The 16,335-nt window shown below is 43.2% G+C and overlaps 1 protein-coding gene across 2 annotated transcripts in view; it reads left to right on the top strand.

Moving 5' to 3' along the window:
- The first annotated feature begins 5,309 nt into the window (after window positions 1–5,309).
- LOC106568201 (coronin-1C-A) overlaps window positions 5,310–16,335 on the top strand; it is a 34,915-nt gene continuing 23,889 nt past the window's right edge. Inside the window, exons 1-2 of one of the 2 annotated variants that reach the window (XM_014138329.3) lie at window positions 5,310–8,073; window positions 14,007–14,206. In XM_014138329.3, the coding sequence (XP_013993804.2) occupies window positions 5,415–8,073; window positions 14,007–14,206 (2,859 nt within the window). In that variant the 5' untranslated portion in view covers window positions 5,310–5,414. Of the gene's footprint in view, window positions 8,074–9,583; window positions 9,756–14,006; window positions 14,207–16,335 lie in introns of those variants that run through there. The other variant, XM_014138331.3, reaches the window with a different exon arrangement.

Raw genomic sequence — 16,335 nt, 5'->3', positions numbered from 1 at the left:
ATTGACTTAGTCAAATTAGGTCATTGTGATATCACAGGATGGGCAGGGAGGAGAATGGGAGACTGGTGACAGTGGAAGAAGGATCCCTCCAACAAAAATACTCTGTAGTCCTTCAGGGCAATATTCTAGACAGACAGGCCCGCAGGCCTGCCGCTTTCACAACTCAGACAGGTGAGTGCCTCCCTACCTCCGCTCTGCACCTCAGATGACAGGAAGCAAATGCTGTAACATAAGACGTAGACTGTGCATAGGTTAAGTAGTATGTGTGTTCAGTGTTGACCTTTTTATTAGACAAAATAGTGTATTTGGTGGAATGTATCAGGTGATGTGTTGATAATACTGGACCTGGGTTTGGGTTAAACAGATGAGAAGAACAATGTTAGTCTCAATTCTCTGGGGAAGCGACCAGAGCAGCATATTATTGGATGATATTCTGAGTGACGGACACATTTTAGCATCCACGTGTCAGTCAATTTGGTGCATGTGCCTCAGTTATTTATGTCATGATGTAACTCCTGCGTGAAGGTATCGACACACTCAACCATCCACTCTGTCCATGGCTGTGATGATTCAGAGCTATATTCAACTCCATGTTTGCACCTCGATGGGCTGTTCTGAAGTTGGCCACAAAGGTATGTGTTCTCTTATTCGCTATTTTGAATGGTGCATCATAATAGGCACTTATTTCCATAAGGGCCTGGGACATATATTTTTTTCAGAACAGCTTATGTTGGGACTTTCAGGAGTTGCTAATAGTATGTTCTCTCGGAGTCACACGTCTCATAAATGCTTGGTGTCCTCACATGATAGTAGAGAAACAAAGAGAAGGAGGGGGATATTTGAGTGAGGCTGTTGTCACAGATGCCTCCCACAGTTGCCAGCTGCTGCCATGAGAAGATCCTCTACCCTGCACACATCCATCTCAATAACCCCTTAGATACAAGCCGGAAGGAACTCTGCAATGCGCATATCACTGTAATGTTATCTAGTTGCGATAACATCATACCAACATTGTGAGAATAGAATAAATGAATTGAACCACTCATTCCCTTTATGTGTAGTGATACAGTACAGTATGTTATTCACAGTGGGTGGTCATGATTACTTAAATTAACTGCCCAGTGAAAATATCACTTTTAAAAGTTCTCATTCTGTTAACTCATATCCAAATAATGTTGTTGATGTGTCCTATACCAAAGCATAATTTAGTATAGGACAAGTAAAAACACTTAAAAAACCTAACCTCAAACAGGCTGTCTAAAAGAAAATGTTTTGCTATTTCCTCATAGAATATATAATCTCTCTGAGGAGGATGAGCTGGCCAATCAGTGGACTACTTGCATGAACATTTTTAATGACCGGTATACTCCCACACTATTCTGTTGTTTGGGTACGCCCACACCCTTCCACAACACAGAAAAGCTGCTTTTTGAAGGTGCACTAGGCAGGAAGCACTCCACCATTTCCTGGTTGCAAAGATTTTAATCGTTTTCCTAATTTCAGTTTGTGACAAAACAAGCAAGTAAAGTGTAGAGAATCATTGTACCATCTAAACTGCTGTAAAATATATTTTCCATAATCAAAAATATATTTTCAGCTGTTTGAAGCTGGTTTACAAAACCAAAAGCAAAAGACGCAAAAACGAAACTTAAGAACGAGAAGCATAGAAATGGCGCACATAGAACAGATCTACCACTTTTTAGACTTGTTTTAAATGAGAATGACAGATCATATGTGAATTTGGTTGGGTCGCACAAAAAGTTAAATATTGCAGCTTTAACATTATTAATTACTATTTTACTCATTGTAAGTAATTATAAGTTCTTATTTCATAGAAATCTGGAAACACTGGGCAGTTACTTAGATAGGTGAAGGTTAAAAGTTGTCAGACCTGTTTAGATCACTTACTTCACTTAACAGCTGAGCCTAAATCAAACGCAAAAACTGATTTCATAGCAAATTCTACCATTATTAAAACATTGATCACTGCAGGCCTGGGTTTAATGCAGTATAACTGATATTGCCTGGGGGGCTTACTGGAATAGTGTTTAATATATAGGTGGCTCTCAGCACCACTTAAGCCTGAAATACCTGAAGATACCTGAAGGATTAGTGATGCAGGGTCAAGAGGTTCAGTCACCTGTCTGTCCTCAATCACTTCACCCTGTGGAATCAAACAGAGCCTGGAACATGGACATGGAATTAAAGGCTACAGGGTGTCTACGTTTTTGGTTTCCTTCCATTATAAACCATTAGAAACGTCCCTTTTTCAGGACCCTGTCTTTGAAAGATAATTTGTAAAAATCCAAATAACTTCACAGATCTTCATTGTAAAGGGTTAAACACTGTTTCCCATGCTTGTTCAATGAATGATAAACAATGAACATGCACCTGTGGAACGGTCGTTAAGACACTAACAGCTTACAGACGTTAGGAAATTAAGGTCACAGTTATGAAAACTTAGGACACTAAAGAGGCGTTTCTACTGACTCTGAAAAACACCAAAAGAAAGATGCCCAGGGTCCCTGCTCATCTGTGTGAATGTGCCTTAGGCATGTTGCAAGGAGGCATGAGGATTGCAGATGTGGCCAGGGCAATAAATTGCAATGTCCGTACTGTGAGATGCCTAAGACAGCACTACAGGGAGATAGGACGGACAGCTGGACAACGTGGCAGACCACATGTAACAACACCTGCACAGGATTGGTACATCCGAGCACCACACCTGCGGGACAGGTATAGGATGGCAAAAACAACTTCCCGAGTTACACCAGGAACGCACAATCTCTCCCTCAGTGCTCAGACTGTCCGCAACAGGCTGAGAGAGGCTGGACTGAGGGCTTGTAGGCCTGTTGTAAGGTAGGTCCTCACCAGACATCACCAGCAACAACTTTGTCTATGGGCATAAATCCACCGTCGCTGGACCAGACAGGACTGGCAAAAAGTGCTCTTCTCTGACGAGTCGCGGTTTTGTCTCAACAGGGGTGATGGTCGGATTCGTGTTTATCATCAAAGGAATGAGCGTTACACTGAGGCCTGTACTCTGGAGCAGGATCGATTTGGAGGTGGAGGGTCCGTCATGGTCTGGGGCAGTGTGTCACAGCATCATCGGACTGAGCTTGTTGTCATTGCAGGCAATTTCAACGCTGTGCGTTACAGGGAAGACATCCTCCTCCCTCATGTGGTACCCTTCCTGCAGGCTCATCCTGACATGACCCTCCAGCATGACAATGCCACCAGTCATACTGCTCGTTCTGTGCTTGATTTCCTGCAAGACAGGAATGTCAGTGTTCTGCCATGGCCAGCGAAGAGCCCGGATCTCAATCCCATTGAGCACGTCTGGGACCTGTTGGATCAGATGGTGAGGGCTAGGGCCATTCCCCCAAGAAATTTCTGGGAACTTGCATGTGCCTTGGTAGAAGAGTGGGGTAACATCTCATCGGGGCGGCAGGTAGCCTAGTGGTTAGAGTGTTGGATTAGTAACCGAAAGGTTGCAAGACCAAATCCCCGAGCTGACGAGGTAAAATCTGTCGTTCTGCATGGCAGTTAACCCACTGTTCCTAGTCCAAGATTGAAAATAAGAATTTGTTCTTAACTGACTTGCCTAGTTAAATAAATGTTTTAAAAAAAAGAACTGGCAAATCTGGTGCAGTCCATGAGGAGGAGATGCACTGCAGTACTTAATGCAGCTGGTGGCCACACCAGATACTGACTGTTACTTTTGATTTTGACCCCCCTTTGTTCAGGGACGCATTATTCCATTTCTGTAAGTCACGTCTGTGGAACTTGTTCAGTTTATGTCTCAGTTATTGAATCTTATGTTCATACAAATATTTGCACATGTTAAGTTTGCTGAAAATAAACACAGTTGACAGTGAGAGAATGTTTATTTTTTTGCTGAGTTTATGTTTAGTCACTGTCCATGTTGTAGTCTACTAAATCAACACCCTATGAACATAAAAAATGTATTGCTACATATGCTGTTAAGGGCAGGGAGTCACATTTCTGTGTCATAGCGCCAGGCTGCCAGTTAGTGGGCTGTCACGTTTAATAGGCCTATGCACATTTCAAGTTTTGCCATGGTATAAATGACAAGTGTTTACTTCAGACAATAAACCGACCTTAGTGTGATGGTCAGTTGAGGACATAATAATTTGTATTTTTGTTTGCAACCTAGAACTACTAAGAAACAGCATGCCATTTTAATGCCTGTTGAGCTTTGTTCCTCTGAAATAATCTACCCTCGACCATCCATCACGTCAGTCGTAAAACTGTCCTGATCAGTTCCCAGACTGACAATCCTGTTCCAAAGTCAAAACCCTTGTGACTGATCTGTTTTCCAGCTGGCCTTTCCTTAGTCCTCATTGTCATAACAATCATAAACAATTGATTGGTTTAATTCTGTCTAATGTCTTACTGTAATATTCTAAGAGTGCGCTTAGATCATGCTCTTACTGAAGATATGATATCTCAGTATCCCTTACTGATTCATTTTCAATGGGAAATGGACATCAGTTTTGTTCTGTTCATGTTCCAAACAGCCCTCAGTGTGTGACCTTGGCACCAGGCTGGTGACTGATCTATTATCCCAGTTGCCCTGGCCTGTGACTCACCGGCGGCAGTGAGAGCCACTTTAATTATAGTGCCACAACATTCCAGCAGGACAGAATGAGGAGGGATAGAAATAGTTCACTGGAGGGGGGGGGGGGGTAATTTATTTTATTCCTATCTTCTATTTATATACAGAAATATGGAAAGTGAGAGAGAGGTACGGGGTGAGTGAGTCAGACAGGGAGAGGCTTGGCACAAGGCCTTATGTCAAATTAAGAGATACGCAAGCAGCATGCTACTGTTCACTCTGAGTCGTTCCTTGACAACAGCTGTGTCTTGACGTGTATCTCTCTCCTCCTATAGAGAAAAAAAAAGAACAACAACGAATGGGTCAGAAACTGAACAAAGGGTTGGAAAAGGAAGGAGTCTCAACAAATGCCTACAATGGAGGAGAGCAGTCGAAGCAGGGGGGAGAAGAGGGCCTTGAGGCACAGTTGGAGCCCAGTGAACAGGGCAGCGGTTGTCGTAGCGCTGGGACTGGGAGCTATGGGATAGCAGAGCAACTGATTGTCAGCAGCAGCCTGGCCACTGAGCAGGGGGACGATGAGCTCACTGCGACCCCTGCCCTAACAGACACCCTCATTAAGGAGCCAATGAGCCCCGCTCTTGGCGAAGAACAGAGCCCTTTGACCGTGGGGGGCGGGAACGAGGGAGGGGACAGAGAAGACAGGGCTGTCACACATAGTACAGATATGCCAGAATGTATCCTGAGCTCTGAGAGGAGCACACAGTGCTCAGAGCCCAAAACACAGAAGAAATCTGCGGATAATAAGAAAAGGGTGAATACTGGGACAGGAGCTACAATGGAAGGACAAGTGATGAGTAAATGCCCTGCTGGTGGTGGGCACAGAGACTCAGATACAGAGGATATGACAGATAGGTCTAACACAGAGGACTTGATCTCAGAACCTACCAAGGAGGACTTCGTACTTCTGGAGAAGGATGAATCGTGGTTATCGTGTGATGTGAGCAGCGCGATTGCTGATAGCAGGGACAAAGAGAAGGAAAAGAAACAGCCTTCTGTAAAAAGAATAGTGGAGGAGGTAACGACTTCTGCCGCTGGTGTGGATAAACCTCAAGACCTTCCAATGTTGCCCACTGACCCACAGAGGAACGTTTATTCTGCTGTGGATGATCTGAGGCTCAGTGAGGACAGACTTCTTAGCGGAAAGAAACAGCAGGAATCACAGACAGCCTCATCTTTGGGCACCGAAACAAGCAAAACACAAGTAACATGGGATGAGGATACAAGCAGCACTGTAAACACTTATTGTGTTCTTTCCTGTAAAGGCAGCAGTGGTTGCGAGGCACAAACCTCACGTTCACCAGCAGACTGTTTGGAAAGAGCAGATCCACATTTGGCTGAACCGGCAGGCATCGGGTGTCCCCCAAAGAAGGCTGAACGAACTAAAGCTGTCAAAGCTATTTCGGAGAATGAGTCTGGAATTACTGCAGTTTGTGATCTCAAAATGGGCATTCAAGGCAAAGAACCAGACCTCTTGAGTATTGAATCAACTCATGCCAATTCCAAGTCAACTGATATAAATAATACATTCTATGATGATAAAAACTGCACTCATGAGGATTTGGTCCTATTGAATATAGAGGAAGAACTTGATGAGAAAACAGAAGCATTAATTGCACTCAACACAAAAATGAAGCCGGACAAATGCTGGGAAAAGACAGATCCAGTTAAGAGTGGTTCACAAACTGAGAAAGAGCAGAAGGCCACAGCCCCAGATGAGCATCCACAGGTGAAAGACACACAGAGAAGGGAAGTAAAAAGAGACTGTGTCAAAGACAACAGGATTGGGCCATGTGAGTCAAACCAGTGTGAACCTGAACTACACATATCATCTTCAACAGGTGTCCAAGGAAATCTAAAACCACCACATCCTCCTCAGCCTCCACCAAGGCCAAACGCCAAAGGTACAGACAAAAGAGGGAAATCTATTCATTCACAAATAGGTGTAAAAAAGTTTGATAATGTAGAGAGCAATGATAGAAGTGTCTCCTTACAACAGCAAACTACAACTTATACTGGAAAAGCAAAACCAGTATCCTCTTCCCCTGACACATGCACCTCCATCACCAACCATCAACATTTAGCTGATGACTCATTAGAACAATGCAATGTGATTCCCTCCCCTCCTCTCTCTGTGCCAAAGCTAGAGGGTAGTGATGGGCAGAGGCAGGTTGTTCCCATGCAGAGGGAGAGAGAGCCTGTCTGTTACACTCATGTCACCACCCCACCACCCATCACTCACCTTCTGCCTGAGAAGGAGATGGCGAGCACAGTGCCAAAACAACATAACAACAGTATGGATTTCACCCAGCCAGAGGACAGAACAACAGGGGCCTCTATAGATCCTTCTGTTCCAGTAGAGAGGCCTAAACCGAAGGGGCCTCCTCCACCTGTCCCAAAAAAGCCCCAAAATCCCTTTAAGATTCCAGCTACAAAAACATACTCTATGGATGAACAGAAAAGAGGTGATGATTATCACCACAAAGAGGAAAAGAAGAAGAGGAGACAACCACATCAAGTCAGCAAAGGAAATGCTTGCGACACAGCTTCTCGGGGTATGTGTGTGTTATGGGATGACACAGGTTCTTCTTACACTGTACCATCCAACATGTACACGTCAGATCATTTTGATTCAATGGATGATTTTTCACAACAACAAAGGGCACCAACTAGAGAGGAAAAGTATAGAAATATCATAGATTTTGATGCTTGGGCAAGAATGGTGAAACTTGCTGCGGAAGAGGAGAAACCAAAACAACTTGACATGTTGGACAGACAAACTTTTTTGGAAAAGCAGGCTAAACTCAAAGGCCCACCACCTCCTGTACCCACAAAGCCCCATAAGCCATGTGTTCCATTAGAAACAGTTCCAAACTCAGAGGACATAGCTTGGCCTTCAGATGATGAGGAGATACGAGAACGAGAGCTGGCCTTGTGTGAGAGAATGGAAGATGAAGATGATGACCCTAAACCCCAACCTGACACGGTTAGCACAGATGTCCGTTGGAAGAACCTTGGTGACCACAGAATCCATAGTGGTCTTGGTGAGCCTACCGATCGTGAGTCTGTGGCTGAGCTTGAAACTGAGACATACAGGCCTGTGGCTGAGCTCATAAAGGAGACCAACCAGATGTACCAGAGAATCAGGCACGCAGACCGGACAGAACCCCTCACGGTCAAGTCCATGATCAGGCACGCAGAGCGGACAGAACCCCTCATGTCCAAGTCCATGATCAGGCATGCAGACCAGACAGAACGCCTCACGGTCAAGTCCATGATCAGGCACGCAGAGCGGACAGAACCCCTCATGTCCAAGTCCATTGACAGGGCCGTGGACCTGGGCCAGAGCCTGAAAGTATCACAGATGAAGAAGGCCTTCGATGTCACTAAGAAGCCTGCTGAAAAACCACCAGAGACAAAGCCTGAACCCAAAAAAGGTAATAAAGTGCTTTGGATCAAATACTCTCTCTGGCTGTCTCTTTATCTATGTCTCCCTCCCTCCCTCCTTTCTCTTCTTTCTTTCTTTCTTTCTTTCTTTCTTTCTTTCTTTCTTTCTTTCTTTCTTTCTTTCTTTCTTTCTTTCTTTCTTTCTTTCTTTCTTTCTTTCTTTCTTTCTTTCTTTCTTTCTTTCCTCCCTCCATCCCTCCCTTACTTCCTTCCTCCCTCCCATCTGTGTGTGTGTGTCTCTTTCTCTCACACACACAAATGCACACACACAGCCATGTGAGGAACTTGAGTTGTAAAAAAGCTATTGCTGTCAGATTGCAGTCTGGTTTTGAGCACCGCTTGCAAGTCAATGAGTCATACTTGTCCTTTGTAACTATAGTGCGTACTGTACGCATGAGAATGTGTTAGTCAGGCCTTTGGGTTCAGTCGTACTGTAGATAGAACAGTCCTGTGTCCCGTGTGGATCAGTTCGTAGAGCATGACGCTTGCAACACTAGGGTTGTGGGTTCGATTCCCATTTGGGACCAGAATGAAAAAAAGTACACAGAATGTATGTACTCACTACTGTAAGTTACTCCGCATAAGCGCGTCTGCTAAATGACTAAAATGTAAATGTAATAGAGTACCACAGTATGAGTCATAAAACCTAGAGGTCAAACAGGGAAATGGTTCCAATTGTTTTTCCACCATAAATTTTTCCCATAGGGGATTTTAGAAACACTTAAAATAGGTCTGTGTTTCGTGTTGGCTTACCTTGGTGTGACATCTGATAACTGAGTATTGTTTTCCTTGAAAATAATGGCACATTATTGTACTCTTTTCTCTAGGACAAGATTACTTTTATCAATATATTCACCTGTATTTACCCCCCAAAAATGAAATGCTACAATTCTGTGAACTGTCTTGTGCATGTTTTAAATTGACACATTACCTGCTGGCAAAGATATCAGCTACAGGTGACGTGCAGGAGCTTGCAGGGATTTAAAGTTTTGCATGATGTCTACTTTGATGCTAATTAGCATTTTCGAATCTTAGAGTAAATAGAGACGAATATATTGATACGTCATCTTGTCAGAGAGAGATTTACATGGTTAGCAAAACATCACACCAGGGTAAGCCTACACGAAACACAGCCCTTATTTTAAGTGTTTCTAAAATCCCCTATGGGTATTATAACACCTCCACTGTGGGATTCTATTTAACAAATGTACATTGACCAGGCGCAAACATCTGGGAAATGTGGTAAACTGGGAGAAATATATATTTTTTTATAATGTGGAGCTGCCTGCCTTGCCATTCTCAGAATCACCACTTACAGGCGCACTAAACATTATTATTATAAGCCTACTTATGACAGTGTTAGTGATGCTTTCATAGACTCACTTAATAATTTTCACTGGAGAAAAAATAAAAAATAAAATAAATAAAAGGGTATCATTATCATATAAATAAGACAATTGTTATCCTAAAATTCCTCGTATGTAAGAGGCGGGGATGGAACAGGGCGTTGCTTCCGGTTCATAGAATTGCAGTCTGGAGGGAAAGAAGAATACTCGAACGGCTAAACGAGTGTAACAAGGGAAAATCCTAACGGACGAGGGCTAAACTACCATATTCATGTGTTCATATTGATTACCTCGCGTTCACGGAAAATTTCGCATAGATTTAGGAGGTAAGGAAAATAGACCGGTCTGTATTTGGAGTAAACATCTTGCTGCTAGCTAACCAACCCGGCTGTGCACCGTTAATGAATGGTAACAGCCAGAGCCATGGATAAAATATGCACTTTTGTTATAATAGCTCGCTGGCGGTGTCAATCATGCTCCAAATTCTAGCCGATAGTAGTAAACAGTAAATTCATGAGCGTCTTTATCGATACATTTATTAGACATCGCTTTAGCAAGTCTTGTTAACCTATCATTTATCCTCCTGGGTGATGATCTGCCTTTGAAAATTATTACTAATGAATTGCACATAGGGAAGTAGGTAGCATTTTTGCTAGCCACACAATGTATGGCTATTGTCCACCTTTAGCGTATGGAATCAAGAGTAGCCTGCCTAGTTATGCTCTATGATCAAATTTGTTGGTTTATTATTACACTGTACTTCAATTTCTGCTTTGACCAATCACCTGTATTAATCAGAAGCATACAGATTACAGTAACCTACAGGACCCAGTCATCTAGTTAATTCAATAATAGCTAGCTAACGTTGCTTAGATCGCTAGCTACATGCTCTGGTAGCTGCTGTTAACAACGCGGGTGTATTTAAATACACTTGCGTTCATTTCAATTGTATTGTATTGGGTTGCACAAAAACAGTCCGCGTGAAGCCAGAAGTTAAATACAATTCAATTTCAACTTACATTGACAGTGGGCAGGAGGATTGGTCATTATGATGGGGGAATTTGATACAAAATATTTAAAGGATCATATTATTAAACAGACTTTCCAAAGCTGGTCTGTTGTAGAACCACCTCTTCTCCTGATTACCTCATGTCAAAATAAAAGTCCTGCACATGCGCCATAATATGTGGACAAAAAAGGAGTAACTTGTTTTGACATGAGGTAAGCCGATAGGAAGCGGGTCTACAAAATACCCACGTTTGGAAGTCTGTTTAATAATAGGATCCTTTAGATATTTTGTCTCAAATTCCCCCCCTCATAATGACCAACTTTCCTGCCCACCGGTACAGTAAGTTGAAATAGAATTTTATTTAACCTCTGGCTTCCCGCACACTAGCGTTGCACAAAAATAGTGCATGTAAATACAGTAGTCTGTGGCAGTCAATTGTGTGTCCAATGATATCCAGTCTAGTAGGTCATACACTGATAATAGATGCCGCTGTGGTGTTGTCGCAGTTCAATCTGAGACTGGAGTTATCAGTCTGTCTACTGCACCTCTTTTCTTGCCAGGAAAGAGTAAGCATATGGCCTACTGACCACAATTGTCATCATTTTGAACACAAATGCATACATTTTGTTACATAATAGTGGCATATGGCCTACCTCACAATACCTAGGGCTTACTATAGCAGATGTTTTGCATTGCTCGTATAAATTGATCATGATCTGTTTCTATGGGTTTAGTTGCAGTTAGGATGTAGATAGATGATAGATAGATGTCTATCAGGGGTGAGAAAATACATGATCCACCTCTGTTTAGCAGCAGAATATATTTGACACTAGAACTGGCTGGCAGACATAACTGTGACATATAGTAAAACATATGTATTAGCCTTCCATTTTTATTTATTATTTAACTAGGCAAGTCAGTTAAGAACACATTCTTATTCACAATGACGGCCTAGGAACAGTGGGTTAACTGCCTTGTTCAGGGGCAGAACGATAGATTTTTACCTCGTCAGCTTAGGGATTCGATGTAGAAACCTTTCGGTTACTGGCCCAATGCTCTAACCACTAGGCTACCTGCCGCCCCCAGTTAGATGTACAGCTTCAAACTGTAACTTGATGAGATAAATGGAATGGTGATTCCCAGTCTCGGATTGAAGTACTGTGAGATACACTTTTCAGTAATTAAAAGGATGATGAAGACCAAAGGGTCATATGGCTGCTGGTATGTATGTTGGAGTGGTGCTACCCCAGAGTTAGTCCTTTATGTGCCATCCTGCTCTCTGGAAAGTTGGCATGTGACGCGTGGAGCACATCTTGTTGGACGGTTCATGTATGTGAGAGGAGAGCCTTTCCAAAATGAATAATCAGGCCTGAAACTAATAATGGAACATCGTGTTCTGTTTGTTAAACCCTGCATGTCCTTCTCTGGCTGCATGATGCAGTTGTAGTGATGCAGTCTGTGGTCAAATAGTCCTGTACCCAAGGCTTTGACCCAGGAGGATATTTGATCCAGGAGAGATGGGTCTTGCTGTGCTAATGGCAGTTCCTGCTCCGAGAGGGATCGATGTGTGACTAGAAGGGTCTTCAGGACAAATGGATGCTAGCCTATGTTTAGGCTAATATGATTTATATGAAATATAAATAAATAGTGTATTATTTGCTAGGGAGATGTTTCAGTCACTGGCCCCATTTCTTCAGAAGGATGCAAACCCATGAACTGAGTATACTTTATGAGTTGGGAGATGGACTTGGTTGAGCTCAGTCAGAAGAATGTAACACCGTAGCTCTAGAGCGAGGACAGCCCATTGATACATGTACCAGCTCCTTGTATAATAGCTCGGAGGCCCCAACAATAAACCATCAGATTCTACCCAGTGCTTACATCGGGTCAATAGGATGGGCTATTCACTACATTCTGGTTATCCTTACAAGATTGCGAGGCCATCAGTGAACATTCTGAATAGATGTTGAAGGTAGCAGCATGTGGGTTAATACTAGTGCTGGGAATTGCCAGGGATCTCACGCTATGATGTGCCGATACGATATGTATTATGATTCTCACAATTATATATGTATTGCAATTTGATGTTCCAAACATATTGCTCACTATATTTCTGCTGCAGAGAGACTAGAGAGAGCATGAGAAAGAGTTTTGATATGTAATTGAAATAAAAGTGCTGAAAACATGTTGCCCCCCCCCCAATCACTAGTTAATAATACTAGTAGAATGACTGATGGCGGACATTTGTGCTGTCCTTTTCCTTATAGTCTCAGCTATTATCACAGTCTGCCATGCGCATGGGCTAAAGGAAGGATAGAACTTCTGCATCCACTTCCTGTTAAGGAAACAAAGCTATGTCTGCAGGAAACCATCACCCATCAAAAAACAACATTCCATATGAAGGATGGTGGGAGGATCAACAATTATTCAATCCAAATGCCAACAATAGTTCATGTTTTTACATGGGTGGCACACTGGCAAAATGCCTACTGCACACTCCTCAGGAGGATCCACCAGGTCAAGGTTTTTGATTTTACGGTGCTGTATTGTGGCTATGTACTGCTTTCTGTTAGGGGCTATGGGAGACCAACACAGAAGCCTTTGATGCTAAACTGTAATTGATTAAGCTCTTCCTGCAGTAGCGTCAGCTCTTCTGATTGGAGCCTGCTCCCTGTGAGGCGTGATGGGAATCTATCATCTGTTTTGTTTGGAAACCGAGCAATACGCTAGCTAAACTGAGCTCTCTTGTCGAACGTTTTGGCCAGCTTACACCAACATTTAGCCTGCCAAAGTTGAACATTTGGGCAATGTGAATAAAGTTGGCTAAGTAGACAAATAAGAAAGTTTGTCAAAATAGCTATTAGGCTAATGCGGCAGGTAGCCTAGTGGTTAGAGCGTTGGACTAGTAACCGAAAGGTTGCAAGATCGAATCCCTGAGCTGACAAGGTAAAAACCTGTTCTGCCCCTGAACAAGGCAGTTAACCCACTGTTCCTAGGCTGTTAAATAATTAATTAGTTAAATAATGGTTTAAAAAAATCTAATTTTCCTTGGTTCATAGTTCATACACACAAACTCAGCCAGCACCTTGTTTGATCAGATGCACAGAAAAGTAGTCATCTACAAGTCTGCCTCTTCTGACTGGGAGACAGCTCTGCCATCGAAGCTTGGGACAGCTTAGCTTAGCCCTGCGCTACCATTTGAGGCAGAGATTGACTCATTAATGTCTCATAATGTACCAATGGCAATGTCCCATTAAGCTTTTAATATGTGTTCTGGCTGGAGTGGCTTCACATTAACTGAGCATCAGTTTGGCTAGTGAACAATGACCACACCAGTTTGTTTTTAGTATAATTTTCACTCATAAGAGGAGGTCTAAAGATACATTTGTAATGAACAAATCCATGTGAACTAGTGCTGCTGAAGTGTTTAAAGTAGCTACTGAGAGGTCTGTCATAAACTGTATCACTATCTGTCGCCTTTAGTACACTGTTAACTTTATGTCCTTAGTAACCCTGTTCTAGCATCTGTCTGACATCTCTCCCTGTCTGTCTCTCCTTCTGATGGCAGATATGTTCAGGCGAGTGGTACGAGCGAGTAAGTTCCGTCATGTCTTTGGCCAGGCGCTGAAGAACGACCAGTGCTATGATGACATCCGCGTCTCCCGTGTCACATGGGACAGCTCCTTCTGTGCCGTCAACCCAAAATTCGTCGCCATCATCATTGAGGCCAGTGGGGGCGGAGCCTTCCTTGTCCTCCCTCTGCTAAAGGTGAGTGTGTCACTATCAGCCAGCCAGCTAGGCAGCGTCATGGCTTCTTCTGTCTCATCAGGCTTGGAACACTTCTTCTCACTGTTGGCCTAGATCTCAGTATTAGTTACATTCAATCGCTCCATTCTGTTTCAGTGTGATTTGATTATTTGTTATTTCCTACGTTTTTGGTTACTGACAGAGCCTATATGCAATCATGGAAATGAGACAACAAAATTCAATTACTATGCTATTTTACTATGCTGTATATGTGCCAATCAATTCATTATCTGTTTAGCAGAATGTGAGGGTGCACTTTCGTATCAGTGCAAATGGGCTTGGCCACCTTTTGAAAGACCAACCATTTCAGGACTATAGTGCTGTAACTGAATGGGTTTTAGATAACAACATTTCTAAGTGGTTTAATGTTAGTGACAGAAAAGTGAATATGCCGGGGATTGATCAGGCTGACTAGAGAGCGGGTGTATAGGGGAGATGTGTGGACAGCCTCTTTCTCCTCTATTCAGTACCGAAGAGCTTGCTGCTGCTGTCAGCAGGTTTGACCAGCATTTCAGGCTGCCCAGGGCTCTACACTGACCTTTGTGCGCCAATTTTGAAAAATGTAGGCGCACGCAAATAAATTTAGGAGCACAATGAAAAATATTTGAGAGATTAAAGCTAGAATCTTTACTTTTTCAAGGCGTGCTCGTGCTCCTAAAATATAAACACAATATGTAAAGTGTTGGTCATGAGCTGAAATAAAATATCCCAGAAATGTTCCAAATGCACAAAAAGCTTATTTTATCTCAAATTATGTGCACAAATTTGTTTACATCCCTGTTAGTGAGCATTTCTCCTTTGCCATGATAATCCATATACCTAACAGGTGTGGCATATCAAGAAGCTGATTAAACAGCATGATTGTTACACAGGTGCACCTTGTGCTGGGGAAAATAAAAGTGCTGGGGAAAATGAGAGTGAGAGAGTGACTTAAATTCACACTGGAGAAATACTCTAGATATAACAGACTGACCCTAGCCCTCTGACACATAAACTACTGCAGCATAAATACAGGAGGGGTCAGGAGACACTGTGCCCCCATCCGATGATACCCCCGGACAGGGCCAAACGGGCAGGATATAACCCCACCCACTTTGCCAAATCACAGCCCCCACACCACTAGAGGGATTTCTTCAACCACCAACTTACCATCCTGAGACAAGGCCGAGTATAGCCCACAAAGATCTCCGCCACGGCACAACCCAAGGGGGGGTGCCGACCACATCAGTCACTCAACCCATTCAAGTGACGCATCCCTCCTAGGGACGGCATGGAAGAGCACCAGTAAGCCAGTGACTCGACCCCTGTGATAGGGTTAGAGGCAGAGAATCCCAGTGGAGAGGGGAACCGGCTAGTCAGAGACAGCAAGGGCGGTTCGTTGCTCCTGTGCCTTTCCATTCACCTTCACACTCCTGGGCCAGACTACACTAGGACCTACTGAAGAGATAAGTCTTCAATAAAGACTTAAAGGTTGAGACAGAGTCCGCGTCTCTCACATGGGTAGGCAGACCATTCCATAAAAATTGAGCTCTATAGAAGAAAGCCCTGCCTCCAGCTGTTTGCCTAGAAATTCTAGGGACAATTAGGAGGCCTGCGTCTTGTGACCATAGCGTACGTGTAGGTATGTACGGCAGGACCAAATCAGAAAGATAGGTAGGAGCAAGCCCATGTAGTGCTTTGTAGGTTAGCAGTAAAACCTTGAAATCAGCCCTTGCCTTAACAGGAAGCCAGTATAGGGAGGCTAGAACTGGAGTAATATGATCACATTTTTTGGTTCTAGTCAGGATTCTAGCAGCCGTATTTAGCACTAACTGAAGTTTATTTAATGCTTTATCCGGGTAGCCGGAAAGTAGAGCATTGCAGTAGTCTAACCTAGAAGTAACAAAAGCATGGATACATTCTTCTGCATCAATTTTGGACAGAAAATGTCTGATCTTTGCCATGTTACGCAGATGGAAAAAAGCTGTCCTTGAAACAATCTTGATATGTTCGTCAAAAGAGAGATCAGGGTCCAGAGTAACGCCGAGGTCCTTCAGTTTTATTTGAGACGACTGTACAACCATCAAGATGAATTGTCAGATTCAACAGAA

This window comes from Salmo salar, chromosome 13 (genome assembly GCF_965601325.2).
Source record: "Salmo salar chromosome 13, fSalSal1, whole genome shotgun sequence".
Lineage (NCBI taxonomy): Eukaryota > Metazoa > Chordata > Actinopteri > Salmoniformes > Salmonidae > Salmo > Salmo salar.
This window is presented reverse-complemented; position numbering and strand designations above follow the sequence as displayed.